Raw genomic sequence first — 27,386 nt, 5'->3', positions numbered from 1 at the left:
CGACCCCGAGCATTCCCAGCCTACCCCGCGGCGCGGGGCTCCCCTCTGCGCAAGCGCAGAGCAGTTGCAGGCGTTGCCAGGCACAGAGCGGCCCTAGCAACAAGGGTGGGGCCTTTGCCTCCATCCTGCTGCAGCCCCACAGCGGCTCTGCTGCCCCACAGCCCCTCACTGCCATGGCAGATGCCCCTCTCCATGCCCTAGGGGCTCACACAGCACTTTGCAACAGGCAGTGCTTCAGGGGGAAGGTGCCACAGGGGAGCCCTGGCCCTTCAGGAACAGCTCCCCTGCTCTCCCCTCCAGGGACCCCCAGGCAGAGCCTGAGGAGCCCAGGGCAGATGAGGGCAGGGACAGGCAGTGCCTGTGCCCAAGGGGTGACAGAATGACACTGGGGAGCGATCCACAGACACTGAGACAAGGGGCATGGCTTTAACCTGCCAGAACAGGAGAGACTGAGGTGAGCGCTTAGGCAGAAGCTCTTCCCTGTGAGGGTGCTGAGGTGCTGGCACAGGGTGTCCAGAGAAGCTGTGGCTGCCCCATCCCTGGCAGTGTTCAAGGCCAGGCTGCACACAGGGGCTTGGAGCAACCTGCTCTAGTGGAAAGTGTCCCTGCCCTTGGCACAAGGCTGGGACTGGATGAGCTTCCAGCTGCCTTCCAACTCCAGTCTGTGTCTCAGTAATGCAGGAATGACAAGGACTGAGTATCTATTCCTTAATTACAAGGCAAGTTCAGCACAAATTCCCAAAACAGAGCCCCTGGCTTTTTCCTTCCCAGTTCCTTCCATCCCCACGTGCCTCTTCCCTCTTTGTGTTTGTACACGCAACACCCTTCAGAACACATCAGCTCTGCTCAGTGGCCACAGAGGGAGGACTGAAGTGAGCAGTGGATGCTTTGTCACATCCCTCTCCTCCTGCAAACTGGGATGAGTTACAAGGAAAAGAGAACACACAATTCTCCCACAGTAGGATTCCCTGAGTGGAACACTCGCCCTTTTACAAGTGCTGCGCCAGGAACACATACTATAGACAACCACTCTAGCAATCCATGCTTCTCACTCTATGATGAGCCATGCTCCACAGGTAGATTTGTGGCAGTTCCTTTGAAAAACAGACCAGATTTAATGTCATGTGCACAAACAAGGAGTTGAAATAATGGTAAGTAAATGCTAGAGCACTTTCTGAAACTAAAACCTAAAAGTCCATTTTATCTGCACCAAAATCCCAACTCTCCAGCTGAACCCAGGTCAAAAAGCACAAAGCAACCCCAGTCTACTTGGGGAAACTTCCTGCACGGAGATCATATGATGTCTTGGGAATAGATCTAAACACTAAAGCTCAGTGAAGGTTGTGCCCCATCCTAGGTTAGAAATCAATTCACCCCACTCCTGAGCCACATGTCACAGACATACAGAGACAAACCAAACAGACATCTAGAAATGGCTTTTTATTTTGTGCAGAACACTTTAAAAATAGAGATGAAAGCTTTTCCAGGCTTTGGAATATAATCATCATCAACTGTGGAATCACAACAATTCCATTTTACAAAGGTGTTCCCTCTCCCCACCCCCATTTTTAAGGAACTTTCTCATTGTGGAATATCCCACAATCGTTTTAAGGAAAGAAAAAGAAAAGACAAAGCATTTTGAGCCAACATTAGAAATAATCCAAGATTGGTTCAGTGCAGGAGCTGCTACATTACACTTGAACAAAGGCACATACTAAAATCCCAACCTCAGCACTTGTAATCCTGATTTAAACGGCTCCAGAGGTTGTGGTTCCAAGAGACTGGAGTTACTGAAATGTAGTGGGGAAGGCTGAGCTCAGCAGAACAGTCCAGCAAGGAACTCAAGTGGCAGCAAAGCAAGTGCAATGCAATGGGACAACCTGCAAACACAAACCTTTCTCGCTTACCTTTCTGTAAAGCCTGGCTCAAGAGCACTTGGTGAGAGGGAAGAAGGTGATGCACAGCAAGATGGGGAAAGCAACTGCTGCCCTAACCTCACTCAGGAAATCCACCCAGAGAACTAGGATTGCAGAGTCAAGTAAAGCCAACCTACAGCTGAAGCAGTGGGGAATCTAGACTGTTCCCTTCTCCTACTGCACAAGTATTGTAAGCACTAGAAAAGTGTTGACAGTGATACTGAAACATCAGCTTCTACTGAACCCTGATTCCCAGCCTCAAGCACAAGAAAAACAGGGTATTTCATCAGGTAATTACAGGCATCTCAAGCTTGAGATCCAATCTCACAAGTACTTCATAACCATTTTACTTGATGCTTAAGAACCTTTGATCCTGCATTCAGTGAGTGATCAGCCATGTACATCCCCTGTTACAGAGGCTGTCAGTCAGCTTTGTGACACCAACAGTAATATTTCCATTTCCTCACATGCACCACATGAACAAATCAGAGCTACTGGAAATACAAGAAGTGAGGGAAAGCCCCCTTAAGAAGACTGAAACTAAACCAAGCCTTTGTTCAGAGTACAAAAAAACCAACTTAAAACCAAACATCAGATCCACCAATTTTTTCCATACTTTGTTAACAAAGCTTATGGACAACAAAAAAGCCCTGCAACTTTAAAATGCAGTCTCAGGACACTGCTGTTCCATACCACAAAGAAACTCCATGGCTTACAGCTTGCACATTCTGAACTTGCTCTTCTTTGAGCCGATTTTGTACCCTTTGCCCAGAGATTCCCATATTTCCTTCATTCCTGACTCAGCTACTACAGGCTCAGGTTAAGAGATAAAAGCAAATCCTGCTATCACCAGTAACTTCAGTGATCAGAGATGGGAAAAAAAACTGTAAAAAAAAAAAAAAAACTGTAAAAGGAGATGATTCCAACTGCATTAAGAACCTCAGCAAACTCTGCAGTGATGGTGCAAAACATCAGCATCTGACCAAAAAAACTCATGGTGATTACGAAAGAGTCACCAAAAGGTTCTATAATATATTAACCCATTTTCTCATGGATAAAGTGCAGTTAACTAGCCTGAGAATAAGTACCACGTCGATAAAGGGATGCTAAAGAACTTCCCCCCAGGAGAGATTAGAAGAAAATCGGTGTTATCCTGAATCCACTTTGTCTCCGTGATTCTTCAAGACACTTTGGGCACAGCCTCTTGCTGCTCCTGGAGGGGCTACTCCATTCCAGTCGAGTACATGGGTACTATGGTCTGCTGCACAAATCATCTCCTGCTGCTATCTGAAAACACCCACACTGATAGAAAGAGCCACTTCTGGTTTACGGTGCTTCATGTTGAGCTTCTCCTCAGAGAAGGCTGGGTGCTGTAAGCGCTCAGCTTGCCGGCTAGTGGAAAGAGAAATAAAACAATATATCCATTATCGGTAAAGTATTATTTCACTCTTCATCAGGGACTGCAGGGACAGGACAAGCAGAATGGCTTTAACCAGCCAGAGGGGAGACTGAGATGAGCTCTTAGGCAGAAGCTCTTCCCTGTGAGGGTGCTGAGGCGCTGGCACAGCATGCCCAGAGAAGCTGTGGCTGCCCCATCCCTGGCAGTGTTCAAGGCCAGGCTGGACACAGGGGCTTGGAGCACCCTGCTCTAGGGGAAGGTGTCCCTGCCCGTGGCAGGGGTTGGGACTGGATGAGCTTTGAGGTCCTTTGCAACCCAAAGTTCATATTTCATCTCCAAGGGCAAGATCAAACATTGCAGTGTGTTGCAAGAGAACAAACTAAGGCTAGGAGTAGGACCACAGCACTCAAAGCCGGGAGTTTCAATTACCTGAACACCACTTCCTTGAGGAATAGTGGAATTGCATGCTCTGAGAGCACCCAGCTAGCACTGTCCCAAAAATTAATGTAAGCATGAAGCTAGGCTGAAATGCAGCAAAGAACAGTACTGATGTTTCTAATGAAGAAGAAATGTCAGCATTCAATACCTTTTCTTCTTTTCTAATGTAAGCTGCCTTTGTTTCTCTTTCCCAATGTCATCTCTCAGTGTGCTGAAGTCCTTAGTGTCATCACGGAGAAGGTTCTGGTGTGGAAAAGGATTTGGTAGATGAAGTTTGAAGCTTAAAACTATCTCCCACCCATTGCTCAGTTACACAGGGAGTTTTCAGAGCATTTCTTCTAACTAGTGTAACAGTCATTCACTTCCAAGTTAACTAAGTGGGAAAATACAACAAGGCAAAACAGTTTGTTGACTCCTCTGTTTAGTTTTTGCATTTAACACTGAATTTGCCTTATTCAGAGACTATATCCTGCTGCATAGTTCTTTTGGACAGAATTAAACAGATCTGTAAGAATTCTTTGGATAATGTAATGGGTTGCAATTCACAGTATGATTTTTAAAGGGTTCTTGGGTTTTACTCAGAGCTGACAAAAAAACCAACAGTGAATAAAATGAGGGGAAAGAAGAAAAGATCCAGTTTCTTTTGGACAGGATTCAAGAGTAGAGCAGAAAGTGACTGCCTGCACTGAGAGCTGCACCAGAGCCTCTAAAGTATTGCCTTCTAGTGCCGGTACCCAGATCTAAAAGGGAAAAGCATGAAACTTCCATCAGATTGCTAAACAACAGGAGAAAAAGCATCAGTAGCAACAATTTTCCTACCCACACAGTGTATTGTCTATATCCACATCCCAGAACTTTCATGGAGATGTAACAGGATGCATGAAAGGAAGAGTTTAAGATACCACAAAGGGGGCAGTGCCTGAACCTAATCCTTGTGCAACAATGAAAGCCAAGTTCATTTACCTTCACCCCAATGACATCTCCATCCTTCAGGTGGTATGGTGCTGCCTGTAAACTCTCCAGCTTTTTCTTCCTTTTCCTCTTGGAGATTTTCTGTGTCTGAAGAAAATCAAAGCAGAATATTCCTACATCAGAAATCTGCTTTAACACGTTAGCTCAAGAACTGCAGCACAAGCCAACACATACTTCTCCCACCCATACCACTGTTGGACTCTGCCATTCCAGGTCTTACCCAGCTGGATATTGGCAGCCACTCAAATCTTTCAGGGAAGTACTTGGCTATTTCAATTTTCTCTACAGGGAGACAATAGTGAGCAGCCACCCTTTGCCTCAGTGCCCAGGCTGTGCATTCCTTGGAGATATCCCACACCAAATCTGTGGAGTCATAGTAGTCCCTCTCTCCTGGTATTCCCATCTGGACTCGAAGTAGCAGTTCATGCGGGCTGTCATCAGAAAGGGGAAACATAGAATCATAGAATCATAGAATAGTTAGGGTTGGAAAGGACCTCAAGATCATCCAGTTCCAACCCCCCTGTCATGGACAGGGACACCTCACACTAAACCATCCTACACAAGGCCTCATCCAACCTGGCCTTGAACACCGCCAGGGATGGAGCACTCACAACCTCCCTGGGCAACCCATTCCAGTGTCTCACCACCCTAACAGGAAAGAATTTCCTCCTTATATCCAATCTAAACTTCCCCTGTTTAAGTTTTAACCCGTTACCCCTTGTCCTGTCACTACAGTCCCTGACAAAGAGTCCCTCCCCAGCATCCCTATAGGGCCCCTTCAGATACTGGGAGGCTGCTATTAGGTCCCCATGCAGCCTTCTCTTCTCCAGGCTGAACAGCCCCAACTTCCTCAGCCTGTCTTCATACGGGAGGTGCTCCAGTCCCCTGATCATCCTCGTGGCCCTCCTCTGGACTTGTTCCAGCAGTTCCATGTCCTTTTTATGTTGAGGACACCAGAACTGCACACAATACTCCAGGTGAGGTCTCACAAGAGCAGAGTAGAGGGGCAGGATCACCTCCTTCGACCTGCTGGTCACACTCCTTTTGATGCTGCCCAGGATATGGTTGGCTTTCTGGGCTGTGAGTGCACACTGCCGGCTCATGTTCATTTTCTCATCGACCAGCACCCCCCAGGTCCTTCTCCGCAGGGCCGCTCTGAATCTCCTCTTTGCCCAGTCTGTAGCTGTGTCTGGGATTGCTCCGACACAGGTGTAGGACCTTGCACTTGTCATGGTTCAACTTCATAAGGTTGGCATCAGCCCACCTCACAAGCGTGTCAAGGTCCCTCTGGATGGCATCCCTTCCCTCCAGCATATCAACCGGACCACACAGCTTGGTGTCATCGGCAAACTTGCTGAGGGCGCACTCAATCCCACTGTCCATGTCAGCGATGAAGATGTTAAACAAGACCGGTCCCAACACCGATCCCTGAGGGACACCACTCGTTACCGGTCTCCAGCCGGACATCAGCCATTGACCACAACTCTTTGTGTGCGGCCATCCAGCCAGTTCTTTATCCACCGAGTGGTCCATCCATCAAATTGATATCTCTCCAATTTAGAGAGAAGGATGTCGTGTGGGACAGTGTCAAACGCTTTGCACAAGTCCAGGTAGATGACATCAACTGCTTTACCCTTATCCATCAATTCTGTAGCCCCATCATAGAAGGCCACCAAATTGGTCAGGCAGGATTTCCCCTTAGTGAAGCCATGCTGGCTGTCACCAAGCACTTTGTTGTTTTTCATGTGCCTTAGCATGCCATCCAGGAGAATGTGCTCCAAGATTTTACCAGCACAGAGGTGAGACTGACTGGTCTGTAAGTCATAGAATCATAGAACAGTTAGGGTTGGAAAGGACCTCAAGATCTAGTTCCAACCCCCCTGCCACTGGGCGGGGACACCTCACACTAAACCATCCCACCCAAGGCTTCATCCAACCTGGCCTCGAACACTGCCAGGGATGGAGCATTCACAACCTCCCTGGGTAACCCATTCCGGTGCCCCACCACCCTAACAGAAAGAATTTCCTCCTTATATCCAGTCTAAACTTCCCCTGTTTAAGTTTTAACCCGTTACCCCCTGTCCTGTCAGAATCCAGAATTCTCAGTTTTCACTTCCTTCTGCCTTCCCTTTCTCTTTATGGAAAGCAGAAAACAGGTTCCAAAGTCTTCTCTCAGCCTGAGAGCTGCAAGGCTGACAGACAGCATTTAAGAGCAAAGGTGCTCAGTTAAGTCTCATTTCAAATGCAGTGCTGTAAGGAAGAAGTATCTGAAGATCTTACCCCAAATTCTCTTCTTTTTGCAAAGGTTCTATGCAGATTTCCACTCTGGCACCCAGCCTATAGTCACTGAAAGCAAAACAAAGATGATATAAACCACTGGTTTAGCCAAGTAGATCTGTACTTATCTGGAAACCCAAAGCAAGAGGTGATCAGAACGAAACTTAAAACCTCAGAAAAGGACAAAAGCGGCATTTAAAAATCACCTAAAATCAAGCTCAGCAGAACAAGAAGTGGTGAATGCCTCCTCCCTTGCAGTGTTCAAGGCCAGGCTGGACAGGGATTGGAGCAACCTGGTCCAGTGGAAGGTGTCCCTGCCCGTGGCAGGGGCTGGAACTGAATGATCTTAAGGTCCTTCCTAACCCAAACCAGTCTGGGATTCTATGATCACGTACTCATACCACTCCCTTCCACAGCTCTTGAGTCAAATAATGTGCTTGGCACAATATAGAATTAACCGGAAATGAGCCTTCTGGCTCTGTTTGACTGAGCGCATTTCTTTCTCCACCAATCCACCATCCCACAACCCAGCCAACTGCCAGTCTGTCCCACTGCTGCTTGTGCCTTCAGCACGAAACCTACTTTAGGTGCTGCTTGTTGCTTCGTAAAAGCTTGCCTGGGCGCTTACTGTCCACTGTCCATGCTCTGAGGAATGAGGGCAGGGGGACAACCTGCTCCTGGCAGCATGGTAAGGTCAGAGCCTGAAAAAGAAACACTTCCATAGTTTCTCAACTCAATACTGAAGCTATCAGGTTCAAAGTATTCATATTTATTCCACCCCAGCTATTGCCTGTGACTTACAGGTAGTGGCTACAATTGACATATTGGCCTTTCAACCTTAAAGCAAGTTGGACTTCACTCCCTCTCAACACTTCCCAATTGAACTTACACTTCAAAAAACGGATCACATTCCTTTTTTGAACCCAAATTTGCACAATGAAGGAATGAGGCTGATGGAATCATTGCCCCTGTCTCCAGCCAAGCACTGGGCAAGCTCCAAAAAGCCTCTGCCAAGGACACAATGCTCATTTCATCCCAAGACAATTCTCCTTGTTCACAAGATGCAAGTAAATGGTCAGTTTTTCATAGCTGTAGGTTTGGCAGAGACTGAAACCCAACTTGAGTGCTGCTATGGACCAGAATTAGGAGAGATATCCTTCCCCATGTAGTTTAACTAGGAAAACCAACTGGCTAGACAATAGAGAGCTTTATGATAAGATTGGTTTATGTCTTCGGTGGGTTTGGGATTGGGTTGTTTGGTTGAGGTATTAAAATTATACTTTTATGGTTAAAAAAAAAAGGCATAAAAAGGCACCTTAGTTTCTGGCCTTCCTGAATGATAAACACAACCTTCTGTGCATCAAAAGCAATTCTTTCTTCATTAGATCCAATATACAAACCACAAAAAAAAAAAAAAAAAAGGTGCAACAAACTACTAACAGGAACAACATGGAATGAAAAGTGGCCTTTTAGGAAGTGCTTGTACATGTGTGCTTCTCCTGAGGGATTTTTACACTGAAATAAAGGTAGGGCTCAAGCCAAGCTCCAGATGAAGTGCAACAAGGCTTCTGAGGTCAGGACACATGAGAGGTAGAATGGCAACTGCAGGGGATGCACTAAGGAAGTGTCTGAACTACATGCTCCAATTGCCTCTTGGTACTTACCACTGAACATGGCATATAAGCAAATGCCATATTAGAACATACTGGAGACAAAGGAAAAGGAAATAGAAATAGGTATTAATAGAGCTCAATTAATCCCGGTGTTGCTGGAAGTTTCCAAGACAGGAGAACATCTAACCTGCATCTTCAGATCTTCCAAAGAAGCTTCTCCTGCTATTTCTATACTGCCAGCATAGCAAAGATCCATGTCTGTGTGGATGTGTTCTGGTGAATCTTTAAGACGGGAAAGAGAGGAAGAAATAAACAACAGAAGAATCAACATGACTTTGTTTAGCATCCTACGACATGAGTCACTTTGAAATTAGATTTCATTTACAAAAGGGACCTGACCTCATTTGGTTTTGGAGATCAGTTAGAAAAAGCTAATACACAGTTGATAAATACATGCTTTTTAGTTGCCAGACAGGAAGAGTTTCAACTGATCCTATAGTTCAAATCTAAAACCCAGGGCCAGTTCCATTTGTAAACAGCATCAATTCATTGGTTATGACTCTGAAATGTAGAGCATGGTGCAAGGAAAGTTCCGGCTGCTCTTACCTGTGCTACTGAAATCATTAGGGGTAAAATCAAACTGAGAAAGACAGAAAAGGAGACAAATGCAAAGAGACCTTCTCAAAGGAGCAGGATCCTGCTCTGCAGCACAACTGACCAGCAAAGCAAAGATATTATTTTTCCTGTAGAAAATTGGTTTTCCATTTTTCAACGCTGTCCCCAACCAAATTTCTTCTTTCCCAGCCCTCCCTCAATGATCCTGCCCTGGCTGCTTTTTGGTTTGGATTTCAAAAGAAGGGGAGATGTACATTAGACATCAGGACGGGTCTTGAAGCAACCTGCTCTAGTGGAAGGTGTCCCTGCTCATGGCAAGGGGTTGGAACTGTACAAGTTTTAAGGTCCCTTCAACTCAAACCAGTTTATGGGATTCTATGAAAAGTAGGTTCAAATACCCTATGTAAGATCTTTAATGCTATGTAAAATCTACCCATCACTCCTGCAGCTTCTCAAAAAGCAACACAGCCTGAAATGAATTAAATATGGTATCAGGAATCTGGCATTTAAAGCCAATTTCCTCTGTGCTCATGGAGTAGATACTTTACAGTACTGCCACTGCCTTCAGGTATGGAAAAGCCATTTTACTTGTGACAAGATCCCCTGCTTCAAAATTACCCTTGACTTAGTGTAGCTGAGGAACATCAGAACCCCACCATCCAGCACTGTGGACTTGTGAAAACTGCAGCTGCCTCCTAAGTAGCTCCTCTCACCATAAACTTGCTGATTAAGCTCACCTCTTGCAGGAGACACCTGCAAAGCATCCATCTGGCAAGTCAGCCCATTCACTTGGTCTGATGCAGGCTCTCTGTGTTTCTTAGGACTTGAAGACTTGAACCACCAGATGGGTATCTTCAGGAAGCCCTGGAAAGTGAATAGAAAGTACCACCAGGGAGCTCATGTGCAGACAAGGAAAAGTTCCATCTTCACCTCAGAAAGAACAAGAAGACTTGTTCACATCTGAGCTGTTGTAACCAACTCTCACTTCCTCCTTGTAGAAGGACAAGAGTGCAAACACTCTATCCTCCTGCAGCCCCACAGCCCCATTGTGGCTCTGCTGTCACATTACAGATCCAACTGAGTGACACTCTTGTCTGGAGCTTTGGACACAGATATGACCTCACCAGAGGAACCTGGATTCATCTAAACCCTCTTTTGAAGTGGAGAAATGAGAGATGGCTGCAGGAACTACCCACAAAAAGGAAGAGGTATCAGATGTGAGACAGCACTGGTTGTGTGGCTTATGGTATGGAGCCCATAGAGGTGGATACACCCAATGACCAAGAAGAATCCATGGTAGTGGATCCACCCAAACACTAAAAAGAGCCCGTAGAGGTGGACACCAATTCTCACGCAGCTGATGGCGGGGAGCATGTGGATGTGGATCCCCCAAGACCAAGAAGAACTCATGGAAGTGGATCAACCTAACTACCAAGAAGAGCCCATGCAGGTGGACACCAGTGGCTGATAGTTGGGAGCCCATGGAGGAGGACACCACTGGTTTTGTTGCTGATGGCAGAGAGCCCCTGGAGGTGGATTCACCTCCAGCATGGCTCCCCTGGAATGTCTACACCATGCTAGAGCACCCCTACTACCTCAACTACCCCCAACCTGGTCTTGAACAGTTCCAGCAATGGGGAATCCATGACTTCTCTGGGCAGCCTGTTCCTGTGTCTCACCACAAACTGTCCTGATACTCCTTTAAGTTTGTTAGCAAAGAATCCTTCCACTTGTGTAATCATCACTGACAAGAGTCTCCCAGCAGGACCCTGTGGTTTCAAACAACATCCTCAGGCCAAATCTGGAGGAAAACACTTAAGGTTTGTCATTTTGGGAGGAGGCAGCAGTCTAAGAGTTGTGCCTTCACAAGAACTGGGCATGCCAGAAAGCACAGAATCAACTGGGTTGGACTTGATCTTAAAGGTCTTTTCCAACCATTATCCCAGGACTGCCATATCACCACTAAACCATGGCGCTAAGATCTGTCTACCTTAACAAATCTAGGCAAAGCTGCTGCAACGGGCAAGGCTGTTACTACAGCAATTGAAAGAAGAATAGAGACTCAGAATCTTGTAGAAATTGATATAAAACAGGAGAGATTTAAAACTACAATCATTCTTCATTATTGCCAACCAGAATTCTTCAACTGAAATATTTTAAAGACATGCAAGAGGACAAAAGAGAAGTAACTGTCATATTTCAGTCTCCAACCACTGCCAACTGCCTAAAGAACACAATCTCTCTGGTTTTACCTTTGGTGGAAGCTTTCCTTCAGTTATAACCAAAGTATCTCCTCTGCAAACATTCAGTTCCTTCAGCGTGGCATTCTGTAGGAAGAGAAAGCACAACAGAGCTGTAAGTCTCCATGTTCTTGGACTTTGTTTCCTAAAGCAGATGTTGGTGGGTTTTTAAGCCATGCATGCCAAAGGTCCACCAAAGAGCATGAATATTGATTTAACATCCATCAATCAGAGGCAAATTTGCAGCAGCACAGAATGCTGCACCTATAGGAGTCTGCTCTGCAGCAGCCCCTCCACAGCATCCTGCAGAGCTGTGTGTTTCCTTTGCACCTCCACATCTCACCAGCTGACACCTCATGCTTCTTAGCACACAACCCTTTAATGTATAGTAAGTCTTTTGGAAAAACTCTCTGCGTATGGCTTAATCATAAGGGGCAGGTGCCTAAGGTTTCCATTTGCACCATAGGTATCCCAATAGTGTCTTCACAAGGGCTGTGAGAATCCAACAGTGTGTGTGCTGCTGTAGCACACAAAGACCCGCCAAGGGTTTTTGGTGCTGCACCTCTCTTCAGGGAAAGTCTCTAAAGAAAAGTGGAAGCAAACCAACCACAGCAGAATTCAAGCGAAAAAGATGCTCTTACCTCCTGACTCAATGCTTCCCCTGCTTCATAGCACCAGTCAATCCTCCTCAAGTGCCAATTGTCACCTACCAAAACCATACAGATGGGAAACACATTAGCCAAGAATGGGGGCTCAAGAATAAAACATTACAGACCTCTCCATCAGTGGTAAAGGGTTCTTGTGATCCTTTTTATTTCAACCACAACTAACAAACTAACTGAAGTATTCCTTCATGTCCTTCCCCAACCCCTAGAAACATTCTGCTCTTTGGAAATGGTCTTCTCTTACTTGCAGTAATGTCTCTTCCTCACCTACCCGATAATTTCCCTGTTTGAAGAGGAAAATGAAGGAATTCTCATGCCAATTCATCACCTGAATTGATGACAGACTTGCTAAAATGTAAACTACACTGTACATAAAATACAACTCCCCCTCTCCAATTGTCTGCCAGGAGAAAGAGAGATAGTGCAGTCCAGAAACTACAATACTTTACATTTAGCACCTATATGTGAAGTGCAGAGACAGAAAGAACAAATAAACTGCTCAAAACTGGTCACAGAAAACAAAGCACTAAACCCAGAAGCACTGATCCGTGGCAGGAACCCTCCACTGCAGGCAATGAAAAAGGTGAAGTTTATTTCAAGGCCTCTAACTTTTTCAACTTATATGTACATATACACAAGAACACAGTGTTTCACTATCAGTTGGGCTACTCAATGTGTATTTTGATTGTAATGTCTTTCAGGTGAACTCTGATGGCTTTTGGAGCCATCAGTCCACTGTAACACATACTCAGTATTCAATGAGTGTTCAGCGTAGAAACTGGAATGCAATGCACTCGAAGTCTCTTCTTACCTTCCTCCGTCTCAACATCAATGGAAAGAGATGTTCACCCAGGAAATTCAGGTGTCATTTTTGTGCTCTATCTCCTCCATAATCCTCATATAGAAGCTTAGTAACAATCAGAGACTGGTTTGGGTTGGGAAGGACCTTAAGATCATCCAGTTCCAACCCGTGCCACGGGCAGGAACACCTTCCACTAGAGCAGGGTGCTCCAAATCCCTGTGTCCAACCTGGCCTTGAACACTGCCAGGGATGGGGCAGCCACAGCTTCTCTGCACCCCCTGTGCCAGCACCTCAGCACCCTCACAGGGAAGAATTTCTGCCTAAAAACTAATCTCAATCTTCCCACAAGTAACTGCCACCACTCAGATTCTCAAATAATGGCCCAACTGATCTCACTTTGAGTAACCTGGGTTTGCAAAGCAACCGAAAGTTGCTTTTTTATAGTTAATCTCATGCAGTGGTTCCCACTACAGAGAACTTGTCAAAGCAGCCAAACACCTCCAGCTGCTCCCAGTCCATTAGTCTTGGAACTATAGATTTTGCCACATTGTGATTAAATGGAGAGCTTGGAACTGCTTTTCAATAGCAATTGCACAACTCTTGTCAGAGCAAGACTGAGAGTGATAATTCTCTCTCCTACTCATATTACAATGAGACATGCAAGTTGTAAGTTTGCTTGAATGATCTAAGTTTCAGGATAGCAAAAGCTGTCTGACAAATCTGGGAATTCCTTTTAAAAAATCATTAAACAGTAACACAACTGACCTGATAATCCAGACTTTTCCAGCATTAAATTCAGACACTGAAAAAAGAAACACATGGTAAGACTTGGCTTAATTCATAGCTTGTGAAATACAGTTCTCAGCAAATCTGTACTGGAATGTTCTAACAAAGACTGAGAAACTGATTCTTGGTCCAGTTCTAAAACCTATGCAATTACACATGCTGTACTTGAGCTACACATGAAACCCTGCAAGGACTGGATTCAGGCAAGAAATTACTATCACAGAATCCCTGATTTGTGTTGAAGGGAGCTTAAAGCTCATCCGGTTCCAACCCCCTGCCACAGAGAGGGACACCTCCCACTAGAGCAGCTTGCTCCAAGCCCCTGTGTCCAACCTGGCCTTGAACACTGCCAGGGATGGGGCAGCCACAGCTTCTCTTGGCACCCTGTGCCAGCGCCTCAGCACCCTCACAGGGAAGAGCTTCTGCCTTATCTCCAACCTGAACTTCCCCTGTTTCGGTTTGAACCCATCACCCCTTGTCCTGTCACTGCAGTCCCTCTCCAGCATCCTTGTAGCCCCCTTCAGACACTGGAAGCTGCTCTGAGGTTTCCGCAAGAGCTCATCTCAATCTCCCCTCTGGCAGGTTAAAGCCATTCCCCTTGTCCTGTCCCTGCAGGCCCTCATTCAAATCCCCTCTCCAGGTTTCCTGCAGGCCCTTCAGGCACTGGAATGCTGTGCAGGTGAGTCAGCTGTTACAAGCTTTTTCAAAAGAAAACATCCCAAATCTGTGCTTTTTGTTGCTTTACTTGAACAACCTCTGCCACAGAGTTTGAAGGTTCACCTTTTCAAAAGTAACTGTGCAAGCTCAACACTTCCCAGCCACTGCTCAGCGATGTTAGCTCTCTGTGCCAGAACCCTGCATTGATAGTACTGAGAACTCCTTCCTTCATTGTGTGCACAGCTCCTCCTGACTCCTTTTACCCCAGTTCTGTGCACTCAGAGTCTGATAAGCTACAGGAGAACTGTGTCAGGCTGTAGCATGTGTATGTTATCATTCTGAGGACTGCTGTGGAGTGGTTGCTATGCATGGAGCAGCTGGGCTGAGTTCATGCTTGGGAAAAGCAAAGATGTCTCTTTACTACTTGGTGAAAGATCAAGCTCTTTTGCTGTTGAAGCACTTCCTTTGCTTCACTGTCTCTTCGTGACCTGAAGTGATGCAGAAGATGAGGCAATGCTCTCCAGGAGAAGCAGACCTGGGCCAGGTATGAGAAAAGCTTTTCAAAGCAGCAAGACTTACCTCTTTGACAGAAGTAGTCTCTTCCACAACTATCTCCATCTCGGGGCTTCCAGTGTGGTCACTCCCAACAATAAAGTACAAGAAGAGCTGAAAAGGCAAGTATAAGCTATTAGAACACATACTGAAGTATGGAAATACTGTGAAGTAACACTCCCTACTGCACACATAGACCAGCTATTGCACTCCTGCCATCAGTCAAACAGCACTGAAACTCCCTTGGGCTAAAGCAAACAATGTAACCGGTACTACTAGAGAAGCACATGCAACTGAGTTATGGCCATCCTTAGATCTTCATTAACCATCTGCATGCCTGCTGAAAATGCAATCTGATCTTTAGAAATATACATCTACTTTTTCTCCTCCATATTTACGACTTGCAGATATCAAGAGCAATATCCCCCTTTTCTTCCTTTATGCTCTTTATATGCACAGCAGAGCACAAGAGTTGGACAACCACTAAGAGATGAATGAGAAGTGATTTACCGCTACCCACATGAGCTATAAACTGGTCACATATATGCTCTTGGCCTTCTGCAACTAAATGGTGAGAGCCTTCATGCTGAAATATGTGATTCTTAGTGCACTGAGCATTTGTTTCCATGCCATTTTCAACCATCAGGAGAGTAAGAAGAGGAGTACAAGACACACTGGGAACTCTAAACAAAGCATAAAAGCAGCACAAGACTCTTTTTAGTCACACCACTACCATACCTGAGTGGAAGTTGGAGCTTTCCCATGACACAGCCCAAGCAAGCTTCCCATTTTCAGTTCTGCTTCCTTGACAGTATAATCCTCAGGCACTTCAAGGACAAAAACACAGAGAACATCACCATCATCATCTGCTGCTTCCTGAAAATACCCGTTCTATCATGCTGCTCTTTAAGATAAAAATATTCAGTGTCATTTAGAGAGCTTCACTTGCACAGTGTTGACACCACATCTGTAAGCCTCCACTGATGAGATCAAAACAGCATCCGTGTAAAGGTTCCTCCCCACCACTCCTTGTATATGGACTGACAAAATCATTTAGGTTGGGATGGATCTTTGCAGGTTGTGTGGTCCCAATCCCTGCTCTGTTGTCACATCAGTTGACTCTGGGCTTTTCCCAGTCAAACTGAACAGCTCCAGGGATGCACAGCTACCAGCCCCTCTGGGGTCCCTATCTATTGTTTAACGCCTCCCAGTGTGAATTCCCTTCTCCCCTCCCTCCATATCAGCTGGAATTTCCCCTCACAAACTTGTGTCTGCTGCTTTTCATCCTTGTCATGTGCTCCTCTGAGATGAATATGGCTCTGCCTTCCCTCTATGTCCATGTTAAGGAGTTAAAGACAACAATTACACTTCCTCCACCCAAGCTTCTTCCTCTTCAGCTGGAAGAACCCAGCTTTCCTCATCTTTCCAATGTTCCAGATACCCAAACCATTCTGGGTGCTCTGCTCTAGATGGGCTCTAGTGTGCAAGAGCTTCTTTCTCATGCTGAGGAGCCCCCAGAATGGACACAATTCTCCAGGTGCTGGCTGACAAGCATGGAGTGGAAGGGAATTGAGCTCTCTTTGGCTTCCTGGCCATGTTTACTAATGCAAAATAGCAAACACATAGCAAATGTTTCCCAGCAAGCACAAAACTGGTCCACTATGTTTCTCACCACTGCCCCTGGAAAGTCTAGGAAGTTGCTATGTAAATGTATTAAATATGATTTAAACCAGATCACGTAGAGACTCCAGTTTAAGTATGGAACATACGACTTAATGTTAATTTCCACAGCCTTGAAGCATATGGCCAGTGGTCAATGAACAGAAGCAGGAATGCCCACCAGTTTTATTCATTAGGGATGCATGAAAAAGAAGAGAAGGCTTTGGGAGACTTTAGATCAGCTCCCAGTGCTAAAGAGGCTACAAGAGACCTGGAGAGGGGCTTTAGACAACGGCCTGTAGGGACATAGGGACAGGACAAGGGGAATGGCTTTAACCTGCCAGAGGGGAGACTGAGATGAGCTCTTAGGCAGAAGCTGTTCCCTGTGAGGGTGCTGAGGCGCTGGCACAGGGTGCCCAGAGAAGCTGTGGCTGCCCCATCCCTGGCACTGTTCAAGGTCAAGTTGAACACAGGGGCTTGGAGCAGCCTGCTCCAGTGGAAGGTGTCCCTGACCATGGCAGAGGGTTGGGACTGGATGAGCTTTAACGTCCCTTCTAACCCAAACCAGGCTGGGATTCTATGATCCTATTTAAGTTTCACCTCTAGCACTGTGTTGGTAATGTTAATAAACAGTAAAACCAGGGAAAAAAAACCCAACCATCAAACAAACCCACAAATCCAAACACAGTCACTTCAGTTAAGCCTGGAGCTCAGTGGAGTTCTGCATGTGTGTGCTTCTCCCAGGAAAGGACAAAGGGAAGCGTTAAGTTTCCGAACTGAACTTACAGAATCATGGTTAAATTTACCTGGAGACAGAAGTTTCCCGTTTCCACTGACAGGTCTCAGACAGCTGGCATTTGCTGGAACAAAAAGGACAGGAAAGAGAGAGATCTAGTAAGTAATTCAATAAGGAAGAAATATGGCTTAGAACTTCAGACAGATAACACATTAGGATTAACAGGGTTATGTTTGAGGCCTCCCTCTGGAGGGATAACATCAGAAGTACAGTTGGAGAGAGATTCCTAAAGACTCCTTGAACATTCTTGGTTGTGATGCTTTTAGTGAGGGTTTCTTTCTGTCAGCCACAAGCAGTTCAATACAAACTGACCCAGTGCTCCCCATAGGTAAAGGCATCAAAAACAACTTCCAAGAAAGGAAACTGGATTGTCTTAAAGAAAAGAAAAGGTTAAAAAAAGAGTCATCAATACTCAGTGCAATACAGAATCACAGAATCACAGAATCCCAAGGGTTGGAAGGGACCTAAAAAGATCATCTAGTCCAACCCCCCTGCAAGAGCAGGGTAACCTACAGTACATCACACAGGAACTTGTCCAGGCGGGCCTTGAATATCTCCAGTGTAGGAGACTCCACAACCCCCCTGGGCAACCTGTTCCAGTGCTCTGTCACTCTCACAGTAAAGAAGTTCTTCCTGATGTTAACATGGAACTTCCTATGTTCCAGTTTACACCCATTGCCCCTTGTCCTATCACTGGATATCACTGAAAAAAGCCTAGCTCCATCATCCTGACACCTACCCTTTACATATTTGTAAACATTGATGACTGTAGTAAGGTACATGATTATTCCTACTCAAACAGCTTCTGAAAAACCAGAGCTTCATAAAATGTATTTAATCAAGTCTTGCATCCAATGATTTTTTCTAAGCTAAGAAAAATAAGAATTTCATCCAGAATTAGATTAATTAAGACCTTTACACCCTCTTTTATCAAAACCAAACACAAAACCCCTTCACAGCAATGGATTTTCTAACATTATCACATGTAAAAGCACTTACCCAGCTCCTCCTCGAGCTGAAGCTCCCGTATAGCTTTCATTTTTATATCTGCCATCACCTAAAAGAAAGCAGCATTAGCACCCCTAATGCACAATGCCAGTAACACACCCGCTGTTCACATGTCTGCCTACAAAATGCAGCCTTCAAATGAAATTAGTCCTGGATTATTCCTAACACTATACACACTCTGTCCAGCTTAGAGCCATTCCCCTTGTCCTGTCCCTACAGGCCCTTGTCCAAAGCCCCTCTCCAGCTTTCTTGTAGCCCCCTGAGGCACTGCAGCTGCTCTAAGATCTCCCCAGAGCGCAGCAGAGGGGCAGAATCCCCTCCCTGAGCTGCTGCTCACGCTCTGGGATACAGCCCAGCACACAGTGGGGTTCTGGGCTCAAGCACACACTGATGCTGGGTCATGGGGAGCTTCTCCTTACCCAACACCCTCAAGTCCTTTCCCTCAGGGCTGCTCTCAATCTGTATCTTCCTCTTCCAGTATCTTTGTTTGCTTTACTGACATAGCCTCACCAAACATACGCTAATGGGACAGACTAAAAAGAATGTTGTTTCTCACTGAAGCCCAGTGATGTAGCTGCACTGTTTTAAGTTACCTGCATTACAGTCCCATTATACAGCGTGCAAAGTATCCCAGTAACTGTAAATCTGAGTTGCACAGTACTGCACCTTGAATCCTGTGTTCAGTTCTTGGCCCCTCACTGCAATAGAGACATTGAGGTGCTGGAGTGGGGCCAGAGAAGGGCAATTGAGCTGGTGCAGGGCCTGGAGCGCAAGTGTGATGGGGAATGGCTGAGAGACCCGGGGGTTCAGTCTAGAGAAGAGAAGGCTCAGGGGGGACCTTATCACTCCCTACAACTGCCAGGAGGATGGAGCCAGAAGGGGGCTGGGCTCTGCTCCCAAGGAACAAGGGATGGGACAAGAGGAAACGGCCTCAAGCTGCACCAGGGCAGGTTTAGATGGAGCTGAGGAACAATTCCTTCCCCAGAGGGTGCTCAGGCATTGGAACAGGCTGCCCAGGGCAGGGCTGGAGTCACCGTCCCTGCAAGTGCTCCCACACCGTGAAGACCAGGCCCTCAGTGCCATGGGTTAGTGGTGGCCTTGGCAGTGCTGGGGAGCGGATGGACTGGATGGGCTTTTCCAACCTGGTCGATTTTATGATTTTCATCACAGAAACATTTCAGCTCTGAGATTAAATCCACTCCTCCTCAATTGGCCCACATGCACTGGCCAAGTTTTCCTGGGAAACAGCATGTGTTATATCCCTGACCAAATGTGCCTCCTTACCGTTTCTATAGTGGCAGTAATTTTAACTTGTTGATCTTCATCTCCTGTTCTGCAGAAGTTTTTCACTTGGAGCCAGCTGATGTCATATGTAAAAGCTGTCAAATTGCCACTTGACACACTCACAAAGCTGGAATGAGTAGGACAAAGATGATGATGGACAGTTGGTGTAGAGCCAGCCTTGGATCCTCTGTATCCCAACTCCACAAGCTGAGGGGTTGACCTCCCACTGCTTGATTTAATCTCCATTTTTCAGTACTGTTCCAACTAGAAAGCCAGTATTTATGTAGCAAGCACATACACATCTCTGAAAATGGGAATTAACCTATGGATTATGCACTGGGAAGTGAAATGAGACCAGAAATCTAGCTGGGCATATTTAGATTCAACTCAAGAGTTTCAGCAAAGCTGCTTCTGATATTGCTCTGTTCTCTCATCTCACTGAGTCCCTTGGAAGACCACCCAATTCAAATCTCAGTAATTCAGGTTATGCCAAGATGTGCCAGCACACAGGTTGTACTCGCCAAGTTTTCCCCTTTAAAAGTGTAAAGGATATGACTGAATCTGCACTTCAAGAGCAAATAGTTAAGAGTTGGTAAGTACCTGATCTCCAAAATTTAAGATTGCATTATCTTGAACTAAAAAGCTCAAAGTGACAAGTAAAAGACTACATACATGGCTGGCATAATTTGAACAAAACAGATTTTGCCAAAATTGCTGTTTTCCTTAATTATACTTGTAATTCAGATGGTTACCTCTGATCATGGCTGTCTAAGATGAGTACTGAGCATCCATCTGTCAGACCAACACTTCTGACTGTTTTGTTCATATCTTCTTCCAGAAGAATTTCCCAGTTTTTAGCTTCTTTCTCTGGTCCCGAGAGGTTCTTTAGAATGATTCCTCCAGCTGGTGCTAAGGCTCTGTGCAGCTCACCCAGTTTTGTGCTGCAGGAAAAGACGTGCTGTGACTCTGTGAAGTGCTGACCCTTCCCTCCCTCGTTGTACTCCTCTAAATGAAGAACATTTAGGACCACAGGTTCATGATCAGGGCCTGTCATCACCTTTGTGCCACCAACCTGAAGGAAGGAAAGCAAGATTCATGCTGTGGGGATCAATACAATACAGAAGAGACTGGACAGCAATAAATAACTACTATTAAGAGGAAAGGATGGACCTTCTCTCCTCATTAGAAACAAACCACCTTTGACCAAATGCCTACTGAACAAACAACTGGAGTAACTTAGAGGTATTGGGAAAAGAAAGCATAATGCTAAGGTCTGTTCCTTAGCTGTTCCAAGTCTGCATATAAAAATACTTGGTCTCCATCAGATTAAAAAGAGAGGAATTCAGCCCTTCAGGTTATTAAAGAACTACCCAAAACTGTGACTGAGGCAGATCAAGAGAATTAGACTTCAAAATCTGGCCTTTCTGATACTCAGCCTAGGCAAAGAATATAGCTCCTTGTTGAAGACAACTGAATCATGCAGGAAGCTGGAGTAGCAAAGAGCATACCATCAACCAGGACAAGAATGACTCTTACTTTAGGTTTGGGGTTGGTTTGTGTTAGGATTTTTTGATAGATCAGAAAGAAAACACACACTTCTACAACAGAAGTCCTTTAAAAGTATCACAGAACTTTAGAATCACAGAATACCAGGCTGGAAGAGATCTCAAGAATCATCTGGTCCAACCTTTCTTAGCAAAGCATGATCTAGATCTAGTATCTAGTATTTTATGACATCTAACACTTGTTTCCATTACAGAGATAGGATAAAATACTGTATTACAAGCATCTGAAAGTCAAGCAGAAGCCTCACTATTAAAAGGAATTTGCAACAGTAAAGAAGTAGTGTAGTATTTCAGGGAGATCATACACAGAAGTAATTACTGACAGGTCTCATTTTATATGTGAAATCATACAATCCCAGACTGGTTTGGGTTGGAAAGGACCTTAAAGCTCATCCAGTTCCAACCCCTACCATGGGCAGGGACACCTTCCACTGGAGCAGGTTGCTCCAAGCCCCTGTGTCCAACCTGGCCTTGAACGCTGCCAGGGATGCGGAAGCCACAGCTTCTCTGGGCAACCTGGGCCTTACAACCTCCATAGTAAAGAATTCACTACAAAGCATAAGTTTTTGTTATTGCATTGCTGTCAACCCATCTCCATCCAAGAGGCACCAGATATTTCCAGGACATCCTCTGATGTAACTGGCAGTGGGTATCTACATCATACCTCTTCAGACCAGACAAGCAGAGAAGTTATTTGGCTCTTTTACCTCTTTCCCATTCCACACAAAGACATCTGTTCCATCAGCCAGCCCAATGACATCCAGTGTCAGCTTATCTCCTAAAAAGGAGGAAATCATCAGGTTCTTGCCCCCCACAAAATAGACAAACAGGGTGAGCTGGTGAACTGAAATATACTGGCATATTCTACTCTGGCTCAAGTGTATCAGTACAAAAGCTTGTGTGGTCAGAATTTAGGGTGGGTAAGTTAGGGTTCACCCATGCAGCAAGGGCCCCACAAGCAGGTACACACTCGTACAGCACTCTAAGTAAACAGGGCCAGAGCACAAAGGTTTGAATTTCATTTCCTTTGCAAAGTGAGGCCCAAGCGAGCACTTGGCAAAGCTGCTTGGTCGGAATTATCTACCTAAGACTGAGCAGTGAATCAATGAACCTAAAATGAAAAGGCTGAATTTAATATGGATTTACACTCTGTACATTCCAAGCCCATTCTTTGAAAATACTAATGCCCCTACTGCAGTTTACCTTTCTACAGTAAGTCAGATTCAGATTGTCATTTAAAGAACCATACTAGCACGTGGAAGAATGCTGACAGCAGCTTTGAGTGCCTCTCTATTTTGAAGTCACCATCATGGGAAGTTAGTTATGCGCTGGTAGAACCCTCATTCTCTGAAACAGACCACAAAGACTACAAAATCTTAAAATGGCTTCTGAAAAGAAGCCCTTGAATTGCACAACAGTGTAAAACCAGAGACAGAACTCATGCTTTTTAAAAGCCTAATTACTCTATAATGTACTCTTTATGTAAGCCTCTTCCTTTACAGAATTCCAACTTCAGCTTAAGTCTAACCTACACTTTTCTTTTGTGTCACCCTGGCTCCTCTGTGTTCCCTGCCTACTAGGTAAATAGCATGAAAGTAAACATTCATAAGCAAATCAAGATCAAAATACATAGCTGCTGTTTTTGTCAGCAAGTATGTTTGACTTGGATAAGATCTGCAGTCTCACTGTATTTCACAACCAAGATAACATACAACCAAGTCTCAAATCCCTTCATTTCACTAACAAGAGTGTCCTAAATAACTTAACTGCAGTGGACTTGCACCTAAGCTTGAGTCTGAAGACTCAATGTCCAGTAATACACATCTCCAAGCTGGTTTACATGTGAAATGCTCACTGTCTGCAGAAATCAGCATGTAAATAACATGGGAGCCTTGTCTTACCATCAAGTATCTGGTAAAGATGTAGTCCTGCTGGTAAAGGCTTGGCAATACTGAGGATCATGTCTCCTTCCCAAGATTCCAACATCTAATTAGGAAGAATAAAAAGAGTCAAAGAAATAAACTGCCAGCAAGCAATAACTCACAGCACTCAGCATTACAACTCTACCGAGCACTGCTGCAGCCTGGCTACTAAGCTCACTGGGAGATGAGTAACAAATTACAGAGATCTATCTCAACCAGACCAGGAATGAAGGAAACACTCAAGTATTTAGGACTTGGCCTTTCAGGCCTGTCACCAGAGGGACAAAAGTAGCTACAAGTGGACACTAACCAGAATGGGAGGTACAAGGAAAGCAAACAGTGTTTCCTGACACTGAGTTAGCTTTGATGCAAATCTTTCTGAAAAAGCATGTTATAAATTGGGCTTTTAGTCTCCTTCAAACTACTTTTACTGTTGAAAAAATCTCAATGAAATAAAAATTGCAGCACAAATATATCTGTAAATCTCCTTGTGGCCCAAGTGAAAACTAAGGATCTGAATTCATTTAATACAGCAAATACCTGGAATATTGATTGCCGAAGGTCTCCTAGCGTTTTCCTTCTGTCAATAGTCAAACCCACAACACTCTCTTTCCAAGTAAGCGCAGGATGCAAAGCCCCATTGTGAAACGTATAACATGAGCTCAAGTGGAGATGTAAATCAATGCCGTTGTTGACTGAATCACATTCCGCTCTTGGGAAGAAGAATACAAGAGTAAGGCAGGGAATTTAACCCCATAGAATGGCTGTCTTATCTCAGAGATACTTCTGTAGCCTGAACTGTTAACCCTCATGGCTAAACTGACTGCCATATTCTATGCTTCTTCAAGGGGTATGCAGAGAGGTGTTCAAAGATGACGTGGAATAGAGACATCCTCCACATAAGCACTCTTAAGAGTATGTTCTGGGTAGTTCTACAACTTAGTCAACATTTCTAAACATTATGACAAACTTGATCTTTAGGGATGTGGAGGTTATAGGGGTTTTCAGACTGTGTTGCCGATCAGTACTCTGTTGAAAGCCAGAGAAAGAACAAGTGCAGTGACACTGATTCAGGACAGGCACAGACATGTCTTCCCCTTTATACCTAAATCCTTATAGAATCCCAGCCTGGTTTGGGCTGGAAGGGACCTTAAAGCTCATCCAGTTCCAACCCCCTGCCATGGGCAGGGACACCTTCCACTAGAGCAGGGTGCTCCAAGCCCCTGTGTCCAACCCGGCCTTGAACATTGCCAGGGATGGGGCAGCCACAGCTTCTCCGGGAACCCTGTGCCAGCACCTCAGCACCCTCACAGGGAAGAACTTCTGCCTAAGAGCTCATCTCAAACCCTCTTGCATCTGGCTCTACTTTGAGTTTCATTCAATTTAAGTCCCTTTGGAGATCTGCAGATTAAGAAAGCTGTTCAAGAGATTGGTACAGTTACATTAATATACCTCTTTTTTTGCAGCTCAGTATTAGCAGCATTCATTTCATTCAAAAGGTGTGTGGGTATTTTGTACCTTGGATTTCCTCTTGCTGCAAAAAATACCACAGGTTAGTTTGACCGCAGCTGCTCAACATGTGTTTTGGCAAACGAGTGATCAAGATGAGATATTACAGTATGGTAACAATTGAAAATTCAGAGCCATAATGTTGCATCCTTTCCTAAGGGAGAAAATTAAACTGCAAGATGATTTAACTTCATCCCAGCAATTTTTCCTTAAGGGAAACAAATATATCAAGACTGTTAGCAACATCTTATATTTGTTCTGGAAAGAGATGTTAGAATCCCAGCCTGGTTTGGGTTGGAAGGGACCGTAGAGCTTCTCCGGTTTCAACCCCCTGCCATGGGCAGGGACACCCTCCACTAGAGCAGGTTGCTCCAAGCCCCATCCAACCTGGCCTAAAGTCAGCTACAGCCAACTAATTGGCCACCACCACCTCCCTGCAGGTAACCTTGTATTCTTCAGTTAACCCTTTCTTCAAACGATCACCTGAAGGAAATCTGTATCTTCAGTTCTTGCAAAGCACTGATATGCCCAACAGCCTTTGCCCTCCCAAAAACAAAGTGCCAATAAAGGAAGTTAGCCCGGAATCAAGATGAGCTTTGTGTACCTTCAGGTGGCCTTTTTAACTGAGATTTGCGATAGAACAGCATGTAGGCACTCTCTTTCCCCTCAAATTGTTTCTCAATATCCTTCTCCTTGATGGGCTGAACTTTGGAATCATTCAGATCAAACCAATGACAATCAGCAGAACTGTCCTTTAGCCTCGGAGGGGTTTTCTCCGAGTCCCACTGGACATCATTCTTCTGAGGAGGGCTTTGGAGATCTTGGCCTTGAAAATCTGACTTAACCATCAGCTTGTGTTTTTCCTTCAGACCAATCTTGTTTTCATCAGGGCTGAACTGAAAAATCTGAGGATGATTCTGCAGATACTAACACAAAAGCAAAGGCAGATGAAAAAGAAACCCGGTTTTCAATATAAGCAACCTGAATTATCTACTTCACCTGATTCATCCTCAAATTGACACACAAGCCCCACCACTTCGAACTTGGGTTTATGATGCTTCCACATGTATTTCATAAAATCCCAGACTGGTTTGGGTTGAAGGGAGCTTAAAGCTCATCCGGTCCCAATATCCTGCCACTGGCAGGGACACCTTCCACTAGAGCAGGGTGCTCCAAGCCCCTGTGTCCAATCTGGCCTTGAGCACTGCCAGGGATGGGGCAGCCACAGCTTCTCTGGGCACCCTGTGCCAGCACCTCAGCACCCTCACAGGGAAGAGCTTCTGCCTTATCTCCAACCTGAACTTCCCCTGTTTCGGTTTGAACCCATCACCCCTTGTCCTGTCACTGCAGTCCCTCTCCAGCATCCTTGTAGCCCCCTTCAGACACTGGAAGCTGCTTTGAGGTCTCCACAAGGGTTCTTTTCCCCACACTGAACAGCCCCAATGTTCTCAGCCTGTCTCCATACAGGAGCTGCTCCAGCCCCTGCTCATCCTCATGGCCCTCCTCTGGACTTGCTCCAACAGCTCCATGTCCTTCTTATGCTGAGAACATCAGAACTGCACACTGTGCTCTAAGTGGGGTCTCACAAGAGCAGAGTAGAATGACCTCTTTTACACATGTTCTATCTTGCTAGTCCAAGGATCAGACTTGCAATTATCATCCTGCTACTATTCAAATAGGAATAGAAATGGAAAGTTATCTTAAGAGTACAAAAGAAACTCACATACATGCACATTACCTTTCGTAATGGTCCATACTGCTTTCGGTACTTCTTATTCCAGGACACCCCTTTCTTCTCCAATAATTTCTGCCCCAATTGATCCACAGGAATTTGTTTAGCTTCTTCCTACAAAAAAAAAAAAATGAAAATGAGGATAACAAAGGCTACAAAAGCCAAGGGTTACACACAAGTATCCAGTTCTGAAGTGCTTCACTCAGTCTTGTTTGTTAACAAGCCAATGTCACATCACCTCTTGCAACAGCTTCGGTAAGCACTTAAATACTCAAAAAGGGCCCTTTAGTGCATGAAGAACCACTTAATAGCATCAAAGCAGGTTAAATTACAAGTTTCATATGCTTCACAATGTTCTGAAGAGTTATGTACACATAAACGTGCCCACTTGTGCGAACACTACCACCACCTCCTAGGTTCCCCACTATCAAAAGAGTACACTCTTTACATACCATACCTCTGACAAAATCCCTTTTAAGACTGCCAATGGATTTTCTATTTCTTTGGCATTTTCAGTATCTTTTAAAGCCTTATCTTCAATCACCTTATACTCTTCTTCCTGTAAAAGACTCACAAATAGTGTTGTTTCAAATGCAAGGACTGGGGGTTCATTATAGTCTGTTAAAGTTAGCAGACATAACTTCAGAGTAGGAAGCAGTTGTGATAAGCTGCCTCTGCCACCTGCTATGGACTGAATTGTGGCATTAAGAATCTATTTTTATTCTCTTAAACAAAAAAAGAGCATTTGTGATATTTACAAACAGGCATCTGGAGTCATCCACTACAATAACTGTGCTGGTCTTGAGTAAAGATAGGATTCATGTGGGAAGGAAAAACTGAGCCTGAGACCCCTGCCTTGCAGCACTGTGTGCAATTCTGGTGTCCTTAGTGTCTGGGGGCTACAAAGATGCTGGAGAGGGACTCCTCACCAGAGACTGTAGTGACAGGACAAGGGGTGATGGGTTCAAACTGAAACTGA

The 27,386-nt window shown here is 45.1% G+C and overlaps 1 protein-coding gene across 5 annotated transcripts in view; it reads right to left on the bottom strand.

The window, feature by feature from the left end:
- The window catches only part of USP40 (ubiquitin specific peptidase 40), a 61,405-nt gene that overhangs the window by 22,806 nt on the left and 11,213 nt on the right, over nt 1-27,386 (bottom strand). For 3 of the 5 annotated variants that reach the window (XM_065669683.1, XM_065669685.1, XM_065669684.1), the window contains 24 exons: nt 26,865-26,966; nt 26,414-26,521; nt 25,280-25,601; nt 24,619-24,700; nt 23,707-23,878; nt 23,146-23,230; nt 21,952-22,022; nt 20,432-20,751; nt 19,680-19,806; nt 18,387-18,444; nt 17,398-17,451; nt 15,671-15,759; nt 14,960-15,046; nt 13,703-13,739; nt 12,112-12,176; nt 11,483-11,557; nt 9,968-10,094; nt 8,803-8,897; nt 7,585-7,703; nt 7,006-7,071; nt 4,946-5,156; nt 4,717-4,812; nt 3,902-3,996; nt 1,426-3,308 (listed from right to left, as the gene is read on the bottom strand). In XM_065669683.1, the coding sequence (XP_065525755.1) occupies nt 3,200-3,308; nt 3,902-3,996; nt 4,717-4,812; nt 4,946-5,156; nt 7,006-7,071; nt 7,585-7,703; nt 8,803-8,897; nt 9,968-10,094; nt 11,483-11,557; nt 12,112-12,176; nt 13,703-13,739; nt 14,960-15,046; nt 15,671-15,759; nt 17,398-17,451; nt 18,387-18,444; nt 19,680-19,806; nt 20,432-20,751; nt 21,952-22,022; nt 23,146-23,230; nt 23,707-23,878; nt 24,619-24,700; nt 25,280-25,601; nt 26,414-26,521; nt 26,865-26,966 (2,772 nt within the window). In that variant the 3' untranslated portion in view covers nt 1,426-3,199. Of the gene's footprint in view, nt 1-1,425; nt 3,309-3,901; nt 3,997-4,716; nt 4,813-4,945; nt 5,157-7,005; nt 7,072-7,584; nt 7,704-8,802; nt 8,898-9,967; nt 10,095-11,482; nt 11,558-12,111; nt 12,177-13,702; nt 13,740-14,959; nt 15,047-15,670; nt 15,760-17,397; nt 17,452-18,386; nt 18,445-19,679; nt 19,807-20,431; nt 20,752-21,951; nt 22,023-23,145; nt 23,231-23,706; nt 23,879-24,618; nt 24,701-25,279; nt 25,602-26,413; nt 26,522-26,864; nt 26,967-27,386 lie in introns of those variants that run through there. The other 2 variants (XM_065669687.1, XM_065669686.1) reach the window with 2 other exon arrangements.

This window comes from Lathamus discolor, chromosome 3 (genome assembly GCF_037157495.1).
Source record: "Lathamus discolor isolate bLatDis1 chromosome 3, bLatDis1.hap1, whole genome shotgun sequence".
NCBI classification, from domain to species: Eukaryota; Metazoa; Chordata; class Aves; order Psittaciformes; family Psittacidae; genus Lathamus; species Lathamus discolor.
This window is presented reverse-complemented; position numbering and strand designations above follow the sequence as displayed.